At 41.9% G+C, this 18,065-nt stretch overlaps 1 protein-coding gene across 2 annotated transcripts in view; it reads right to left on the bottom strand.

Annotated features, from left to right (window-relative positions):
• The window catches only part of si:ch1073-459j12.1 (inactive carboxypeptidase-like protein X2), a 55,326-nt gene that overhangs the window by 19,601 nt on the left and 17,660 nt on the right, over positions 1 to 18,065 (bottom strand). The window contains exons 6-10 of one of the 2 annotated variants that reach the window (XM_036578195.1): positions 17,193 to 17,282; positions 16,651 to 16,731; positions 9,697 to 9,753; positions 7,292 to 7,354; positions 286 to 372 (exon numbers count right to left, since the gene is read on the bottom strand). In XM_036578195.1, coding sequence (XP_036434088.1) covers positions 286 to 372; positions 7,292 to 7,354; positions 9,697 to 9,753; positions 16,651 to 16,731; positions 17,193 to 17,282 — 378 coding nt within the window. Of the gene's footprint in view, positions 1 to 285; positions 373 to 7,291; positions 7,355 to 9,696; positions 9,754 to 16,650; positions 16,732 to 17,192; positions 17,286 to 18,065 lie in introns of both variants that reach the window. The other variant, XM_036578194.1, reaches the window with a different exon arrangement.

Here is an 18,065-nt window from a genome sequence, read left to right as displayed (position 1 = left end):
CATTCATTCTTTACAAACTGTAAAGAAGCTTTCAAAGTTGCTGCCACCTTGAGGCCTGAATTTTGTCTCTACTTTAGTCCAAATTTTCATTCTTCTACCACTTGTTAGCTTCATAACTCCAGCGCAAAACTCTGGACCCAAAACACGTAATGACTGTATAACTACATTTCGGTTTAGGGTGAAACTGAGTACATGTGATAATCCAGCTTTGGATAGATATCCAGCTTTGGGCCTAACGTCACACTTCAGCTCCGAATGGGCCGAGAAGAGATGACCTCTACTCACTCTTTGGCTCTTTGTAGACCCGTGGGGGAGGTCTGTTAATCCTTCTGTCTCTCTCCTCCTCTTCCTCCAGCCTCCTCTGCTCCCTCTCTGAAAAGAAGGTCAGGATTGAAATATAATTACCATCACGTACTTCACCCCAACAGCTCAAAACATCAAGTGCAGATTCACTGTTGTCCTGATAATCGGTCACTGGTGTTGTCCAGCTCTGGCTCGGTTGCCACATTTCCTAGGAACACGTGTCGTTCTGATATTCGTCAGTTGTCTACGGGTTGTGAGACTCTTGCCAAGCACAGCAAAGCTTGCAGAGGCCCCCAGGAATGCTAGATCTGGAGTCTCGACTCCTCGATCCAGAAATGAAGTAATTTAATACAGATCTGTGCTCAGGAAATATTACAACGATCATAAGTGAACGTTCGAAAACCTGCAGTTATATGTTTATGAAGATGCAGAAGAGATATAGAAATGTATAGAAATTGTGTTTAAACTGCAGACTCAGTATTTACTATGAAACTGCTGTGTTAATTCTGTAGTTGTGACTGTCCTGCTAGGAAAACCAGCATACCTGATGACCAGTAAACCCAGCATACACCGATCAGCCATAACATTCTGACCACCTCCTTGTTTCTACGCTCATTGTCCATTTTATCAGCTCCACTTACTATATAGGTGCACTTTGTAGTTCTACAGTTACAGACTGTAGTCCATCTGTTTCTCTGATACTTTTTACCCTGTTCTTCAGTGGTCGGGACCCCCATGGACCTTCACAGAGCAGGTACTATTTGGGTGGTGGATCATTCTCAGCACTGCAGTAACACTGACGTGGTGGTGGTGTGTTAGTGTGTATTGTGCTGGTCTGAGTGGATCAGACACAGCAGTGCTGCTGGAGTTTTTAAACACCTCAGTGTCACTGCTGGACTGAGAATAGTCCACCAACCAAAAACATCCAGCCAACAGCGTCCTGTGGGCAGCGTCCTGTGACCACTGATGAAGGACTAGAGGATGACCAACACAAACTGTGCAGCAGCAGATGAGCTATCGTCTCTGACTTTACATCTACAAGGTGGACTGACAAGGTAGGAGTGTCTAATAGAGTGGACAGTGAGTGGACACAGTGTTTAAAACTCTAGCAGCACTGCTGTGTCTGATCCACTCAGACCAGTACAACACACACTAACACACCACCACCACGTCAGTGTTACTGCAGTGCTGAGAATGATCCACCACCCAAATAGTACCTACTCTGTGAGGGTCCATGGGGGTCCTGGTCCTAGTATGTGCAAATTCCAGTGGTTTTCTAGTGGGTGTACAGCATATATATTACAGGATTAAACTATTTGACCACTATGCCTTTCTCGTGTGCAATCATGGAACATAGATCAGTCACATCTGGTCTTGTTCATCAGTCCTGCAGGGCTTTACATTGCTGAGAACTCCTGAGTGACTCTACAGTTACAAAATCCTCCTCTACCCCCAACTCTACCCTTTCAGCAGACATACAGACACGTGGCAGTATCAGCCTCAGCCTAAACCACAGCTACAGCACTTCCCCAGCTTTTTCTTCAGTTCCTCCCTTCATTCCCAACTCTTTCCCGCCATCTTTTTTCTCCAACTAGAAAAAATCTTTCTGGTTGTTTCTTCAGTGGTTTATTTTGTGGTTCCATGTGTTCTTAGACCAAAAACACATTTTCTAATTCACATACACTTTCTCTCTCTCTCTCTCTCCCTCTCTCTCCCCTCTCTCTCTCTCTCTCTCCTAAAATTCCTTAGGAGAGATAGCATTAGACAAAAAGGAGTTATAAAATAGAGGAGAGATAAATAAGAGATGGTAGTTTAGCTGCAGATGAATATTATTGTTTTGAGTTTGAAAAACCATCGTTCTGCATCTCATAGCAGATTCGGACACAGCCAACTGCAGCTCAGTGATGGTGATAGCATTACTGCGGTTTGTGCCCGTGTGGGGAGTGATGTAATGAGCCACTCTTTCATCCTAAAAGTGTTTTGAGCACAAGCTAATGTTTCTAATAATGTGTTTTCGTTGAAGTTCTGGAGTTGATGCTCATGAATGGGTAATCAGGGCTTCAGCTGCCATCATTCAGCGCCCATGTTTCTAAATAAACAACCCAACAACATTCGGTTTATTGTAGAGGTGGGCGATATGGAAAAAATTGAATATTGCGATACTTTCATGATTGACGACATATCACAATATTTATTTTTTCAGACATATGACCAGTTAAAACAGAGGAAAAAAGAAGCAGTAGTGCTATATTTTTAAAAATAGTTTCAAAAACAATTATTTTTATTCAATATTTGGCACTAAATCCAGTTAAACGGGACTAATTTTGCTCTCTTTATAATGAAACATGCAGTCCGTCAGTGTCTACAATTACTGACACTATGCAAGATATGTTCAAAGCATACTGTGTTGTATCGTGACCTAATTTATCACAATAACGATATATGTTGTCATACTGCCCAGCCCCAGTTTATTCTGTAGGTAATAGCAGGATTATTAGCATATCTTAGCAAATCTGTGCATGTGTGACTTTACTGAGATCTCAAAGTTTAAAGAGGAGACAAATGTGAGATGACTGGGCTCTTTTTCTCAGGAGGAACGTCTAAACAGCAGGAGAGACTCGAGCTAAAGTCTCCTTTGTCTCTCCATCTGATCTCACTTTTGTCCAAGAGAAACTACAGAAACGTTAAGAAGATATTTTTTTTCTTGCCTATGAGTCTCTTTCTCCCATTTTTCTATCTCTCTCTGTCTCTAGTTTACACTCTGTGTCTCTTTCTCTCTCTCTCTCTCTCTCTCTCTCTCTCCTCTCAGCTGCAGTTCAAGTCGGATGCATACATTCCCCATTTCACATTCCTGCTCTTAAACTTTGCCCTGCTCTTTCTGCCTCCCATCACAGACGCTTTCCTGTGTGTGTGTGTGTGTGTGTGTGTGTGTGTGTGTGTGTGTAATACTTGGTGCATGTCTCCATTCAGTCTTCCTTAACGCATCATTGTAAAGGGGCGCTAAGAATAATAAACACTATAATCAGACTCTCACAGATCCAGGCCTGTTTACAGTCATAAGGGCCAATCTGAGTTCTGTTCAGCTTGGCTTGATTCTTATTTATACATGTATCAGGGTGTTTCACATTATCCTGCTGGAATTATGAAATAACTTTATCCTAAATCTTAAAATTGAAAGGAATATTCCAGTCTGTTCAACCTAATCTCTCTCTGCTGTATCTGTACCATACGACTGAAACAGACGACAATTTCGAAACATTATGAAGGAAAAGAACAAGAGTTCAAATAAAGTTCAGATTTGGATGTTTTTAAAATAGCTAATGTGGGTCTGAAATCCTGCATATCATGACTGAATCCAAGATCCTAAATGAATTTGAATTTGATGAATTTAATGAAAAACATAAAAAAGTATATTTAAAGCAGAATGTCAAAGCACATAATGTCTGGTCAGCAATCTTGTTGTCAGAAACTGACCAGTGATGAATGGGGGGCACTGATCTGAACTGTGGAGCTGAGCTACAGCTCATAAAGTGGACAGTCAGTGAAATCATAATGTAGGGGTTTCTAATAAAGGTGTCAGTCAGAGTTCATGAACATGGAGAATGTGGAAGGTGAACAAATGCATTCTATCTCTGATACAGTAAATATTAATCTCTCATAGAACATGACATACTGGTACGTACGCCGGGGACGGACAAGAACTTTTCAAGAATCTGCTTTTGTCCCCTGAAGTGATCTGGAGACTGTGTGAGATCTGTAAGTAGTGCAGGTCTTTATTGCCCAGGAAACAGAGTTATAACATGGACTACAGCTACACCACTCGTTTCCATAGTTACGCTACACTAATTTCCATGGTTAAACTACATGCATTTCCATGGTTATGCTACTCCCATTTTCATGGTTACGCCACACTCGTTTCCATGGTTATGCTACTCCCATTTTCATGGTTACGCTACACTCGTTTCCATGGTTACACTTCACTCATTTCCATGGTTATGCTACTCAGATTTCCATGGTTACGCTACTCTCATTTCCATGGTTACGCTACTCTCGTTTCCATGGTTACGCTACTCTCGTTTCCATGGTTACGCTACTCTCATTTCCATGGTTACGCTACTCTCGTTTCCATGGTTACATTACACTTGTTTCCATGGATGCACTACACTCATTTCCATTATTACACTACACTCATTTTTATGGTTATGTTGCACATATTTCCATGGTTACTATAGGGCTAAACTCACTTCCATGTTTATGCTACCTATTTTCATTTTTGTTTGTTTGTTTGTTTGTTTGTTTTTGTGGCAGAAGCCAACAAAAAACAAAGCACACATTATCAAGAAACCCCATTCCAGTAAAATGTTACATGAGGAACTGATACAACATCTGACTGAAAGACAGAATGAATTAGTCTATTATTCTTTTTGAGAGATGAATTCAAACAAATCTTACCTACTACAGAGTCTGAAACATCTTACACAGCTGGCGACACAGGGTTATCGTTTCTGAGTAAAGCTGCAGCTCCAGACGGGACAGAATGAAACACCACAGCAAATTCTAACAGGAAATTAAAAACGAGCTAAAAATGATAATTTAGTAACTGACCCTGGTGCTTTACCAGCTGACAAAACAAAATTATATTCCCATCAAACCAATTCTGCATGAACAGCGACTTGTTCCTGTGAAGAATGTCACCAATGTTCCAAATAAAATATCTGTGCAGAGAAAACTGTATGTGAAAGCCAAAGGACTTGCCTATGAAAGGCAGACAGCAATGGGGTAACTTATTCATTTTATGGTTACATATGAGGAGAAAGTCTAGGCCATCAATATGTGAGAATATAGAACAAGGAATAAAATACGGCAAAGATTGGCTTAAACATTCTTCTAAAATGTTTAACCCAATTAATTTCAAATGTATAGTTTACTAAAATCTAAAAAGTTTACCTTTTTCATGGTTATGCTGGTGACATGTTGTGAGAAGACACTCACTGTTACTGGCTGATTGCAGTGGGTAGCGCTGGGCCTGGGTTCAATGCCCCGACCGGGTGACCAGAGGCCTTCCTGTGTGGAGTTTGCATGTTCTCCTCAAGTCTGGGTGGGTTTCCTCCCACAGTCCAAAGACATGCAGTCAGGCTTATTGTCTAGGCCACCAATATGTGCATCAGGGGTGGGGGAAAAATCGATTCTCAGACGCATCACAATGCGGACGTGGATGATTCTGAATCAACTCACAAATGTCAAAAATCGATTTTCTAAATTTTAATTTATAACGCAAAAGACGGAACTTGGAAGTGGGTAAGTGCAGCGCCCGGACAGTCTGTGGCGGCACATAACAAAAACACAACTGGATGAGTGAGAAATCCAACCGGCTCCCTCTGCATTAAAGCCAGGTTAGGTCAGGAGTCACAACACAAATGACAAGAAGAGCCATTTTGTCCTTTCAACAAAAGCCAAACCACCTTGGGAGCCGCAACATTTCATGTCCAGTATGTCTCAGTATGTGATGATGTCCTAGTATAGGTTAAAAATATAAACGAAAACACTGATTTACTTTCCTCCCATCTCCGCCAGGAAACTTTTCCTCAAAAGTAGAAGAGTTTCTTGTAAAATGTCTCTCAACGTTCGACTGTTTTACGAGGCTGAAGTCACTTCTTATTCTCCAGCTTCTTGTTCGAATTTTTTTCCATTCCACCTTAAATTCTGCCTGAGACGCCAGAATATAAATGTGGCACCATTTAAGGTGGAACGGGAAAATTTGAAAGAGAAGCGACTTCATCTTTGCAACTTTTTAGTGTTTGACAGTCTCTCGTTGCAGGTTTAACGATCCAGGAAACCAACTGCGCTGCTTATGAATGCGAATGCTATGGTTACACTACTCCCATTTCCATTGTTACACTACCCTCATTTCTATGGTTACGCTACACTCATTTCCATGGTTACACTACACTTGTTTCCATGGATGCACTACACTCATTTCCATTATTACACTACACTCATTTTTATGGTTATGTTGCACATATTTCCATGGTTACTATAGGGCTAAACTCACTTCCATGTTTATGCTACCTATTTTCATTTTTGTTTGTTTGTTTGTTTGTTTGTTTTTGTGGCAGAAGCCAACAAAAAACAAAGCACACATTATCAAGAAACCCCATTCCAGTAAAATGTTACATGAGGAACTGATACAACATCTGACTGAAAGACAGAATGAATTAGTCTATTATTCTTTTTGAGAGATGAATTCAAACAAATCTTACCTACTACAGAGTCTGAAACATCTTACACAGCTGGCGACACAGGGTTATCGTTTCTGAGTAAAGCTGCAGCTCCATCGTGAGATGCCAAGAGATTCCCACCCCTAATGTCCATCCTGTGATGGACTGGCAGCCTGTCCAGGACGCTTCCTGCCTTCCGCCCAATGAGCGCTGGGATAGACTCCAGCCCCCACCGTGACCCAGGAGGATAAGCAGCCTAGATAATGTGTGTGTGTGTGTGTATTCCACTCTGTCAGCACCAGCTTTAATTACGTTACAGTTTACTAGACGTTTGACCTTGTTAGCCATCGTTAGCTCTAATTTCACAGCACCCCCCACCTTCCAAAACCAAAACTATGTCTTTGTGCTGGAGCGGCTGAGTGGAAGTGGTAACAGCAAGCTTGCTTGTTGGGTGTGTCATCTTGCGCACACAGTGACAAATAGGCGTGTTGTGGACTTAAAAGCAACCATAAACTTTACAACCAGCCCTCCTGCCAGTTCCACTTAAAGACAAAAACAAATTGCATCTTATACCCAAAATATAGGCATAATTTCTTATCTTAATTGTTAGATTTCGCCTCATGTTGTCTGATTTACGCCTGTAATAATCACTCTCTGTGCTACACTGTTATTGTGGCTCATACAATCACAGCATGCTCAGGCCTGAGCTTTACTAATTTGACAGCGTGGCAGAGAGATGTTAGAGCTCTCCGTGGATCTTAGTACCGTACCTCTCTCCTCCTGCCTTTTTCTCGCCCTCTCTCTCTCCTCCTCTTCTTCTTCCAGTCTCTTCTCTGGAGAAAACCAAAAATATGAGAATTTTACTGCTCTGACGCCCAAATCCAGAACCATAAAAACAGCAATAAAAGCTGATATTATCATTTGTGATGTGCACACATTTGGAAGATTAATGGCGATCAGGACAGGATATCAATCTAAACCATGTTAATGAGTTAAAGTTATTTCTTTTTCCCTGGTGCTGTTGTCTTCGAGTTCGACGCCACTTGACAAGATGCCACTTCTTTGTGTAGTGAAGACAAAGCTGTCATTTTGACGTCAGAGCACGTAATCAGAACAGACTGTTTGTGCTGGACTCTGTGTCGTTGGTGTAGTTTTGATCTTCATTCAAACATGTCTAAAATTGCATCGTCTCTCATAGTTTATCCTTCTAAACATATGCTAAACGTGAAAATTGTGCGTACTGTTATCACACTTTTCCTGGAACTCCATCCTGTCCAGTTTGGCTTGGCTTCATGCTTATTTATACATGGATTCAGGCTTTTGTGTTTCACATTATCCCACCAGAACTATGGAATTATTCTGTTCATTTCCGCTCAACCTAATCTCTTTCTGCCTGCCGCATCTATAACACATGGCCAAGTGAACCAGACAATAATTTCAACACATTATTTAGAAAAAGAACAGAAAACTCACTGAATCACATCTCACTCATAATGAAGTCTTTGGGCAGTTGCTGAATTTCATCAGTAAACGTTAAAGTGCTGCAGGTATTAAAATATATCTTTTTTTATAAACTCTGTCAAAGCTGTATATCTGTATAATTCATTCTTTCAGAGATGACACAAGTTTTCCAGAAGATATCATCTGTGGTAACTCCTTAGCAGCAGTGTGGGCGAAGTTTCCACAGGTTCTGCCTGATCTCCTGCACAGGACAAGCTTTAAAGGTGCAGTGTGTAAAATTTAAGGGGATCTATAAGCAGAAATGGAATATAGTAAACAAAACCATGTGTTCCTTAGTGTATAATCACCTCTTACTATGAATCATTGTGTTTTGGTTAGCTTAGAATGAGCCCTGTATATCTACATAAGGAGTGAAGGAGCCATGTTGTGCCGCCGTGTTTCTACAGTAGACTAGAATAAATAAACCAAACACTCTAGAGGCTCTAGAGGGCGCCTTTCTCATTTTTACATTAAAGCAGCAGCTTGAATTTGGTGTGCTGTAGCTCCGGTTGGAAGATGTAGAAAAAAGTAGAATCTATGGTTGCTGTCGGTGCTGCTGACCACTTTGTGTCATGAGAAGTTTGACAATTGGAGGATCAAACTTATTATTTAGCACCAGAAAAAGCGAGACAGGGTGAATTCTCGCCATCAAAGATGCGAAAACACAAATAAGCAAAATAAAATCGGGACAGGCGTTGACAGAAAACCCGACGGCCACTGTAGGTTCTACTACACGCTTGGAAAGGGAGGAGTGAGGGAGGGGGATTCGGTTGGTTGCAATCTGCAACATCACCACTAGATCTCAACTAAATCTTACACATTGCACCTTTAAGTGACAGTAGCCAGTATCAGAAAATCCCTTTTTACTGTGTTGCTTCAGTTTTGTGAAGCCGGATGAAACTTTAGAAGAACAGTTTTGGTAAGACGTTCCCTGGAATGGCATTTTTACCCCTTAAAATCCAGGCTTATTACATAATAAGTCTTATTATTCAGTAACTACAGGGACTTCAGTGCAAACTGGCAGAGCTATTCTTAGGTTATAGAAGTGTGTAATAAAACTTTGGGCCTGCTGGTGGTCCTGGACATTTAAGGGGTTAAAGTATTTATTCACAGAACGCAGCAGCTGCCCTAAAACTGTTGTCCCATGGTAATCAGCCGTACTCTACAGATGAGGCAGGTAAATATTAGGTTGAAAATATTTCTATAAAATTTTAAGATGTGTTCAAAAGCTTAAAATATCAACTGAGACAAAAGGTCTTGTTCTGTTTCTGACTCATTAAAACTGACCGATTTCACTCTGTCACTATCCAAACCTTCGACAGCGTCTATAGTCTAGACCACCATGACCAAAGCAAAAGACAAAAGACATTCCTCCGACGGGAAACTCTTTCTGTTTCTTTTGATGTTCTGTTTCGTCCGTCGTTTCATCTCTTTCTCTCTCTCTCAGAGTGAAGATTATGACGTCTGGCTCCACCTGATGTTTACTTCAGAGTAAAAGGCGAAGTTAAATGACAGGCCACGCTGTCTGTACCCTAATTCGGGTGGAGAGAAAAAGGACGGAACTGTCATGCTTTTATTTACGCCGTTGCACTGGCTGCCCTGTAAAAACCTGTAGAGTTCAGAGGGGTCAGAGCGAGTCTGTGTTGTACAGTAAGTATAAAACAGGTTTGTATACCTGGTCCGTATTCATACTCCTCGTACCACTTGTCATAAGGAGGGATTGTGGGTTCATCTGTAATGAAAGGAGAGTAAGAGTTACAGACCAGAGTTACAATTTCCTTCTCATTTTCAAATCTGTGTATATAAGAAGAGAAGAAATTAACCCTTAAATGTGGGGCTGTTTCTCCCAAATACCTCGCAGCCCACAACTCATATCTAATAAAAACTCTGCCAGCTGCCATGCTAGCATAAAACTGTAAAGGGGTTCATTCTCCATTTGGAGGGGAAACCATGTCACACAAGTTTCAGGGCTTAAAAAGATGCTTAAAATATCAGGCACAGCTGCAAAAGTCAGTATGTACATTTATACAGTCAATCTAAGATCAAATAATACTTTTCTCTTATGATTCTCTGATTTTTCTCTTTTCTTTTTCTTTCTTTTTATCCTGTTTCATAGTCACTCTGCATCTGTGAAACAGCTCCTCACAAAACAAATTTCAACATCTGAGAAACTATTTTTATTATAAAACAATATTTTAAGAGGTTCAACTTAGAAATTTGTATAAAACAGATTCATGTTTACTTTTTACATCATTATCATTATACTACATTTAAGAATTATGTATTTTAAAAAAGGGATTGTGGTCGCTGGTGTTATCAGGACTCTTATTTTACATTTGAACACAGTATTTTCAGCTCTATTAAACTGCTTCTTTGGGTTGAGGCTCATCAAAGAGGAAGCATCTCAAGGCATGAGAAGGCGAGTCACATCATTAATTTATTAATAGTTTTGTTTATCAGGCAGCTCATAACTTCTATGTGTCACTGGTGTTTTGTGCTTTAAAGGCTGGGTAATTAAAATTTTGTTAAAATAATGCCATATTATCATTTTATTACTGAATACACAAGGTCACCTGACCAACAATGAATCGGCCAATTAATAGAATCCTCGGTTTTAACCAGAATGTCACTGGAGTCACCGTCACTGGTGTTACACCATATTCATACAACACCAGTGACTGTAAAACATGTTTGGAATGAAACTCTCCTTTTTGCATATATAATAATAGGAGATGTTAATGGACATATTGAGATTATTTAGTTTTGGGATGAAAGAAATGTATTTTTTTAAAAATGTATCCACCTGAAGTCCACATGAAAATGACCCAAAAACATTTAATTGACATTAACAAGATAAAACCATGAAATGTTTTGTTCTATTTTAATATTTTGTCTGAAAAAAATGAATGAGGTCGAGCAAGGATGTCAAACTCAACCACTAAAAGGGCCACATTAAAAAATCTCAACAAATCTGTGGCCCAGAGAACACTTCAAATAGCAGTTTGCTATAATCCAAACTTTATGGTGGCTAAGAAGACCCAACAAACTGCAAATAGAAACGAGCTGCAAACACAGAAAACACTGTAATCAAAATGACACAGCGGAGATGTTTCCAGGGGGCACTCAGAGACGACGGAGCCATTCAGAGTTTTAAATTCTATGCAGCACAAACATTCACCAGTAAAAGTAAGTTTAAAAGTAAGTAACTTTTATTTGAGTAGATTACTGACATCACTGTATCCTAACGGGAATTAGCTGTACAGTGTAACTGTAAAGGTTTAACTAGTAACACCAGATTAGCAACCACAGCACAGCTACGATACGTCAGAGAGCAAAGGTTAGCCATGAACTCGGGATGTGAGTGTCTGAGTGTCTGTGGTCTGATCTACTTCTGTCAGTGATTTTCCATCATAGATATTTCATCCCCTTTGAGTCTTCCGCAAACATTTGTGTTGTGTTGTGGCTCATTCCCTGTTGTGTTGTGGTTCATTCCCGTTGCGTTGTGACTCATTTCAGTTGCGTTGTGACTCATTTCAGTTGCGTTGTGACTCATTTCCGTTGCGTTGTGGCTCATTTCCGTTGCGTTTTGGCTCATTTCCGTTGCGTTGTGACTCATTTCCATTGCGTTGTGGCTCATTCCCGTTGTGTTGTGGTTCATTCCCGTTGTGTTGTGGCTCATTTCAGTTGCGTTGTGACTCATTTCCGTTGCGTTGTGACTCATTTCCATTGCGTTGTGGCTCATTTCCGTTGTGTTGTGGCTCATTTCCGTTGTGTTGTGGTTCATTCCCGTTGCATTGTGACTCATTTCCATTGCGTTGTGGTTCATTCCCGTTGCGTTGTGACTCATTTCGGTTGTGTTGTGGCTCATTCCCGTTGTGTTGTGACTCATTTCCATTGCGTTGTGGCTCATTTCCGTTGCGTTGTGGCTCATATCCGTTGCGTTGTGGCTCATTTCCGTTGCGTTGTTACTCATTTCCGTTGCGTTGTGGCTCATTTCCGTTGTGTTGTGACTCATTTCCGTTGTGTTGTGGTTCATTCCCGTTGCATTGTGACTCATTTCCATTGCGTTGTGGTTCATTCCCGTTGCGTTGTGACTCATTTCGGTTGTGTTGTCGCTCATTCCCGTTGCATTGTGACTCATTTCCATGGCGTTGTGACTCATTTCAGTTGTGTTGTGGCTCATTCCCGTTGTGTTGTGGTTCATTCCCGTTGTGTTGTGGCTCATTCCCGTTGCGTTGTGGCTCATTTCCGTTGCGTTGTGACTCATTTCCGTTGCGTTGTGGCTCATTTCCATTGCGTTGTGACTCATTTCCGTTGTGTTGTGGCTCATTTCCATTGCGTTGTGACTCATTTCCGTTGTGTTGTGGCTCATTCCCGTTGTGTTGTGGCTCATTCCCGTTGCATTGTGACTCATTTCCGTTGCACTGTGGCTCATTTCCGTTGCGTTGTGGCTCATTTCCATTGCGTTGTGACTCATTTCCGTTGTGTTGTGGCTCATTTCCATTGCGTTGTGGCTCATTTCCGTTGCGTTGTGGCTCATTTCCGTTGCGTTGTGGTTCATTCCCGTTGTGTTGTGGCTCATTTCCGTTGCGTTGTGGTTCATTCCCGTTGCATTGTGACTCATTTCCATTGCGTTGTGGTTCATTCCCGTTGCGTTGTGACTCATTTCCGTTGCGTTGTGGCTCATTCCCGTTGCATTGTGACTCATTTCCATGGCGTTGTGACTCATTTCAGTTGTGTTGTGGCTCATTCCCGTTGTGTTGTGGTTCATTTCCGTTGTGTTGTGGCTCATTCCCGTTGCGTTGTGGCTCATTTCCGTTGCGTTGTGACTCATTTCCGTTGCGTTGTGGCTCATTCCCGTTGTGTTGTGGTTCATTCCCATTGTGTTGTGACTCATTCCCGTTGTGTTGTGGTTCATTCCCGTTGTGTTGTGGCTCATTCCCGTTGCATTGTGACTCATTTCCGTTGCACTGTGGCTCATTTCCGTTGCGTTGTGACTCATTTCCGTTGTGTTGTGGCTCATTTCCGTTGCGTTGTGGCTCATTTCTGTTGCGTTGTGACTCATTTCCGTTGCGTTGTGGCTCATTTCCGTTGTGTTGTGGCTCATTTCCATTGCGTTGTGACTCATTTCCGTTGCGTTGTGACTCATTCCCGTTGCGTTGTGGCTCATTTCTGTTGTGTTGTGGCTCATTTCCATTGCGTTGTGACTCATTCCCGTTGTGTTGTGGCTCATTCCCGTTGCACTGTGACTCATTTCCGTTGCACTGTGGCTCATTTCTGTTGCGTTGTGACTCATTTCCGTTGCGTTGTTACTCATTCCCGTTGCGTTGTGGCTCATTTCTGTTGTGTTGTGGCTCATTTCCATTGCGTTGTGACTCATTTCCGTTGCGTTGTGGCTCATTTCCGTTGCGTTGTGACTCATTTCCGTTGCGTTGTTACTCATTCCCGTTGCGTTGTGGCTCATTCCCATTGTGTTGTGGTTCATTCCCGTTGCGTTGTGGCTCATTCCCGTTGTGTTGTGGCTCATTCCCGTTGTGTTGTTACTCATTCCCGTTGTGTTGTGGCTCATTCCCGTTGTGGTGTGACTCATTTCTGTTGTGTTGTGACTCATTTCTGTTGTGTTGTGGCTCATTCCCGTTGTGTTGTGGCTCATTTCCGTTGCGTTGTGGCTCAATCCCGTTGCGTTGTGGCTCATATCCGTTGTGTTGTGGCTCATTCCCGTTGCGTTGTGACTCATTTCCGTTGCGTTGTGGTTCATTCCCGTTGTGTTGTGGCTCATTTCCGTTGCGTTGTGGTTCATTCCCGTTGCGTTGTGACTCATTTCCATTGCGTTGTGGTTCATTCCCGTTGCGTTGTGACTCATTTCGGTTGTGTTGTGGCTCATTCCCGTTGCATTGTGACTCATTTCCATGGCGTTGTGACTCATTTCAGTTGTGTTGTGGCTCATTCCCGTTGTGTTGTGGTTCATTCCCGTTGCGTTGTGACTCATTTCGGTTGTGTTGTGGCTCATTCCCGTTGTGTTGTGACTCATTTCCATTGCGTTGTGGCTCATTTCTGTTGCGTTGTGGCTCATATCCGTTGCGTTGTGGCTCATTTCCGTTGCGTTGTGACTCATTTCCGTTGTGTTGTGGTTCATTCCCGTTGTGTTGTGGCTCATTTCCGTTGTGTTGTGGTTCATTCCCGTTGCATTGTGACTCATTTCCATTGCGTTGTGGTTCATTCCCGTTGCGTTGTGACTCATTTCGGTTGTGTTGTGGCTCATTCCCGTTGCATTGTGACTCATTTCCATGGCGTTGTGACTCATTTCAGTTGTGTTGTGGCTCATTCCCGTTGTGTTGTGGCTCATTCCCGTTGTGTTGTGACTCATTTCAGTTGCGTTGTGACTCATTCCCGTTGTGTTGTGACTCATTTCCATTGCGTTGTGGCTCATTTCTGTTGCGTTGTGGCTCATATCCGTTGCGTTGTGGCTCATTTCCGTTGCGTTGTTACTCATTTCCGTTGCGTTGTGGCTCATTTCGGTTGCGTTGTGACTCATTTCCGTTGCGTTGTGGTTCATTCCCGTTGTGTTGTGGCTCATTTCCGTTGTGTTGTGGTTCATTCCCGTTGCATTGTGACTCATTTCCATTGCGTTGTGGTTTATTCCCGTTGCGTTGTGACTCATTTCGGTTGTGTTGTGGCTCATTCCCGTTGTGTTGTGGTTCATTCCCGTTGCGTTGTTACTCATTCCCGTTGTGTTGTGGCTCATTCCCGTTGTGTTGTGACTCATTTCTGTTGTGTTGTGACTCATTTCTGTTGTGTTGTGGCTCATTCCCGTTGTGTTGTGGCTCATTTCCGTTGCGTTGTGGCTCATTCCCGTTGTGTTGTGGCTCATATCCGTTGCGTTGTGGCTCATTCCCGTTGTGTTGTGGCTCATATCCGTTGCGTTGTCGCTCATTCCCGTTGTGTTGTGACTCATTCCCGTTGTGTTGTGGCTCATATCCGTTGTGTTGTGGCTCATTCCCGTTGCGTTGTGGCTCATATCCGTTGTGTTGTGGCTCATATCCGTTGTGTTGTCGCTCATTCCCGTTGCGTTGTGGCTCATATCCGTTGCGTTGTGGCTCATATCCGTTGTGTTGTGGCTCATTCCCGTTGCGTTGTGGCTCATATCCGTTGTGTTGTGGCTCATTTCCGTTGCATTGTGGCTCAATCCCGTTGTGTTGTGGCTCATATCCGTTGTGTTGTGGCTCATTCCCGTTGTGTCGTGGCTCATATCCGTTGTGTTGTGGCTCATTCCCGTTGTGTTGTGGCTCATATCCGTTGTGTTGTGGCTCATTCCCGTTGCGTTGTGGCTCATTCCCGTTGTGTTGTGGCTCATTCCCGTTGCGTTGTGGCTCATTCCCGTTGTGTTGTGGTTCATATCCGTTGCATTGTTACTAATTTTGATAAAGTTTTCTGTGTTTGAAACATGTTTATAATCATGCTCAACAGTGTTTTGTCGGCCAATGTACAACTTGCCACTGTTTATTCAGAACACACCAAACACCAACAGCAAAACATGCCTTTGTAGTAATCCTTAAAATATTACGTGAATAGTTTAAATATTAGAAAAAGGTCTTTTAAATCTACCTATTTACTTGAATTAGACACCTGCCGTCTTTACTTTGCTGCAAGTTCATTAATTCTTGCGATCAGTTTCTGAGCTGCTGAGCGTTTATGTTGGTTGAGCTGCAGCTGAAACACAGCTAATATGTTTGGTGATGTGACTGGTGTACTGCAGACGGGAGGGGGTGGGTGCGTACATCACGATGCAGTGCATGCTGGAGATTGTAGTGCAGGGCACTGTGAATTGGGCTAATAAAAATAGAAAATCAAAACAGTGCTGGGGCTGGACAGGATCTGGCCCACAGGCCTTGCATTTGACATGTAGGAGGTAGAGGGAGGAACCGAGGCCATGGCTTGTAAGCGACACATGGTATGCATTTAAGGGATAATAATGCTTCTCATGTTAGGACACATGAAACTACTGCTTGTTGACTTTCCCCGCTGTCCTACTGATCTCTGTGCCAAACACACCAAGCAATTGTACTGTACAAAAACAAAGTCTTTAAAGTGCTTTATCACAGTTTTAGTTGTGCAGTTAAACAGTTTCATTTGCATTTATGAGGTACATAAATCCACCCATCAAAAGGCCAGATAGGACAACCCAGTCAGGCTGTCTCTGTACCATATATAAAGACAATGAAAGAGCCAACCACACATTGGTGTGTGCTGCAATCGCCCCTACACTTCCTGTAGTGTATTACAGTCTGTCAGAGTGACTATGTGGATCATATGAACATTATAGAGGCTTTTTAAATGAAACAGTAGAAGCCATATCGCCCCCTACACTTCCTGTAGTGTATTACAGTCTGTCAGAGTGACTGTGTATGGTATAAACATTATGATTACATTCCAACTATAATTGCACATTAATTACATTATACTAAAAAAGTGCTTTATAATAGTCTATAATTATAACTACATTGTAATTATAGAGGAATACAGTGTACAAACTTTGTCTATTAATGCCTGCAGGCCTGTTGAACACTGTGATCCTGCATAATGCTTCATTACATAATAGCAAATCCACAAAAACACGAGTAAAGCTGACCTGTGGCACTGTAAGTCCAGTCGCCGTCAGTTGGACTGACCTCTTTACCGTCCGGGAAGGGTAAATTCTCTGGTTCCTCGTCTGTTAGCACAGAAACAAAAACAGAAACAGAGGAGTTTGGATAGAAATGGAAAAATGTGCCTGCAATGACAACCAGCTGCACAGTGATACTTCACTTCAAACAAAGAACAATGCGTACAGCTGAGAGTGACCTGCTTAGGATGGAAAACAGTTTTCCTTAACCATTAAGAACCATAAGGAACTGCATTTATCTGATTTACTGTCAGTATTGACAGGTTCAAGTCTGCACTTCTAACTTCCATCTGTTTTGATGGAAAAAATGTTTTATTTTTCACAAAACAAGACTTCACCACAGAAAATCCTACTGCAACTCAGTCATTATGTCTGAAAACTGTCCACATCTAACACAATCCTGACCAAGCCACAACGTGGTCAACTCTGCAGATTCACTGTCCACCAAAACTCTCCTCTGAGAGAAACACTGATTCGACACTATAGGAGACCAATAAGGAGACACTTACATGTAGCATCCCAGTAATCGCCGTCTTTACCCGTGACGCTGATAACTGGCTCTGTGGGTTTGGTCTCACCTACCAACCAGTAGTCATCATCTTCTGGATGATAGAGATAGAGAGGATGGATAGAAGAAGAAGAAGAAGAAGAAGAAGAAGAACAAGAACAAGAACAAGAAGAACAAGAACAAGAACGAGAACAAGAACAAGAACAAGAACAATAAGAAGAAAAGGAAGAGGAAGAAGGAAAGAAGAAGAATGAGAAGAAGAGAAAGAAGCAAAACAAGAAAAAGAAGAGGAGGAAGAAGAACAAGAACAAGAAGACAGACAAGAACAATAAGAAGAAGAAGAAAAGAAGAAGAATGAGAAGAACAGGAAGGAGAAGAAGCAGAAGAGAAAGAAGAAGAAGAATGAGAAGAAGAGAAAGAAGCGAAACAAAAAAAAGAAGAGGAGGAAGAAGAAGAACAACAACAACAAGAAAAAGAAGATGAACAAGAAGAACAAGAAGAAGAGGAAGAGGAAGAAGAAAACAAGAAGAACAATGAGAAGAACCGGAGGGAGAAGAAGAAGAAGCAGAAGAGAAAGAAAAGGATGAAGAACAAGAACAATAAGAAGAAAAAGAGGAAGAAGGAAAGAAGAAGAATAATGAGAAAAAGAGAACGAAGACGAAGAAGAATGAGAAGAAGAAAAAGAAGAAGAACAACAGAAGAACAAGAGATAGAAGAAGAAAAGGAATAATAATAAGAAGAATAAGAAGAAAACTGAATTCTCACTTAATGAAAATGCCAATAGCTCAAATCACCATACATCATATTTGTGCAGTGTTTTTGTATGAATGTCAGTATTTGGCATGACGAGCTGAAGGTCATCTGCAAGAAAACC

Source organism: Colossoma macropomum, unplaced genomic scaffold, assembly GCF_904425465.1.
Source record: "Colossoma macropomum unplaced genomic scaffold, Colossoma_macropomum, whole genome shotgun sequence".
NCBI classification, from domain to species: domain Eukaryota; kingdom Metazoa; phylum Chordata; class Actinopteri; order Characiformes; family Serrasalmidae; genus Colossoma; species Colossoma macropomum.
The sequence above is the reverse complement of the archived record's forward strand: the minus strand, read 5'-3'. Positions and strand labels throughout refer to the sequence as shown.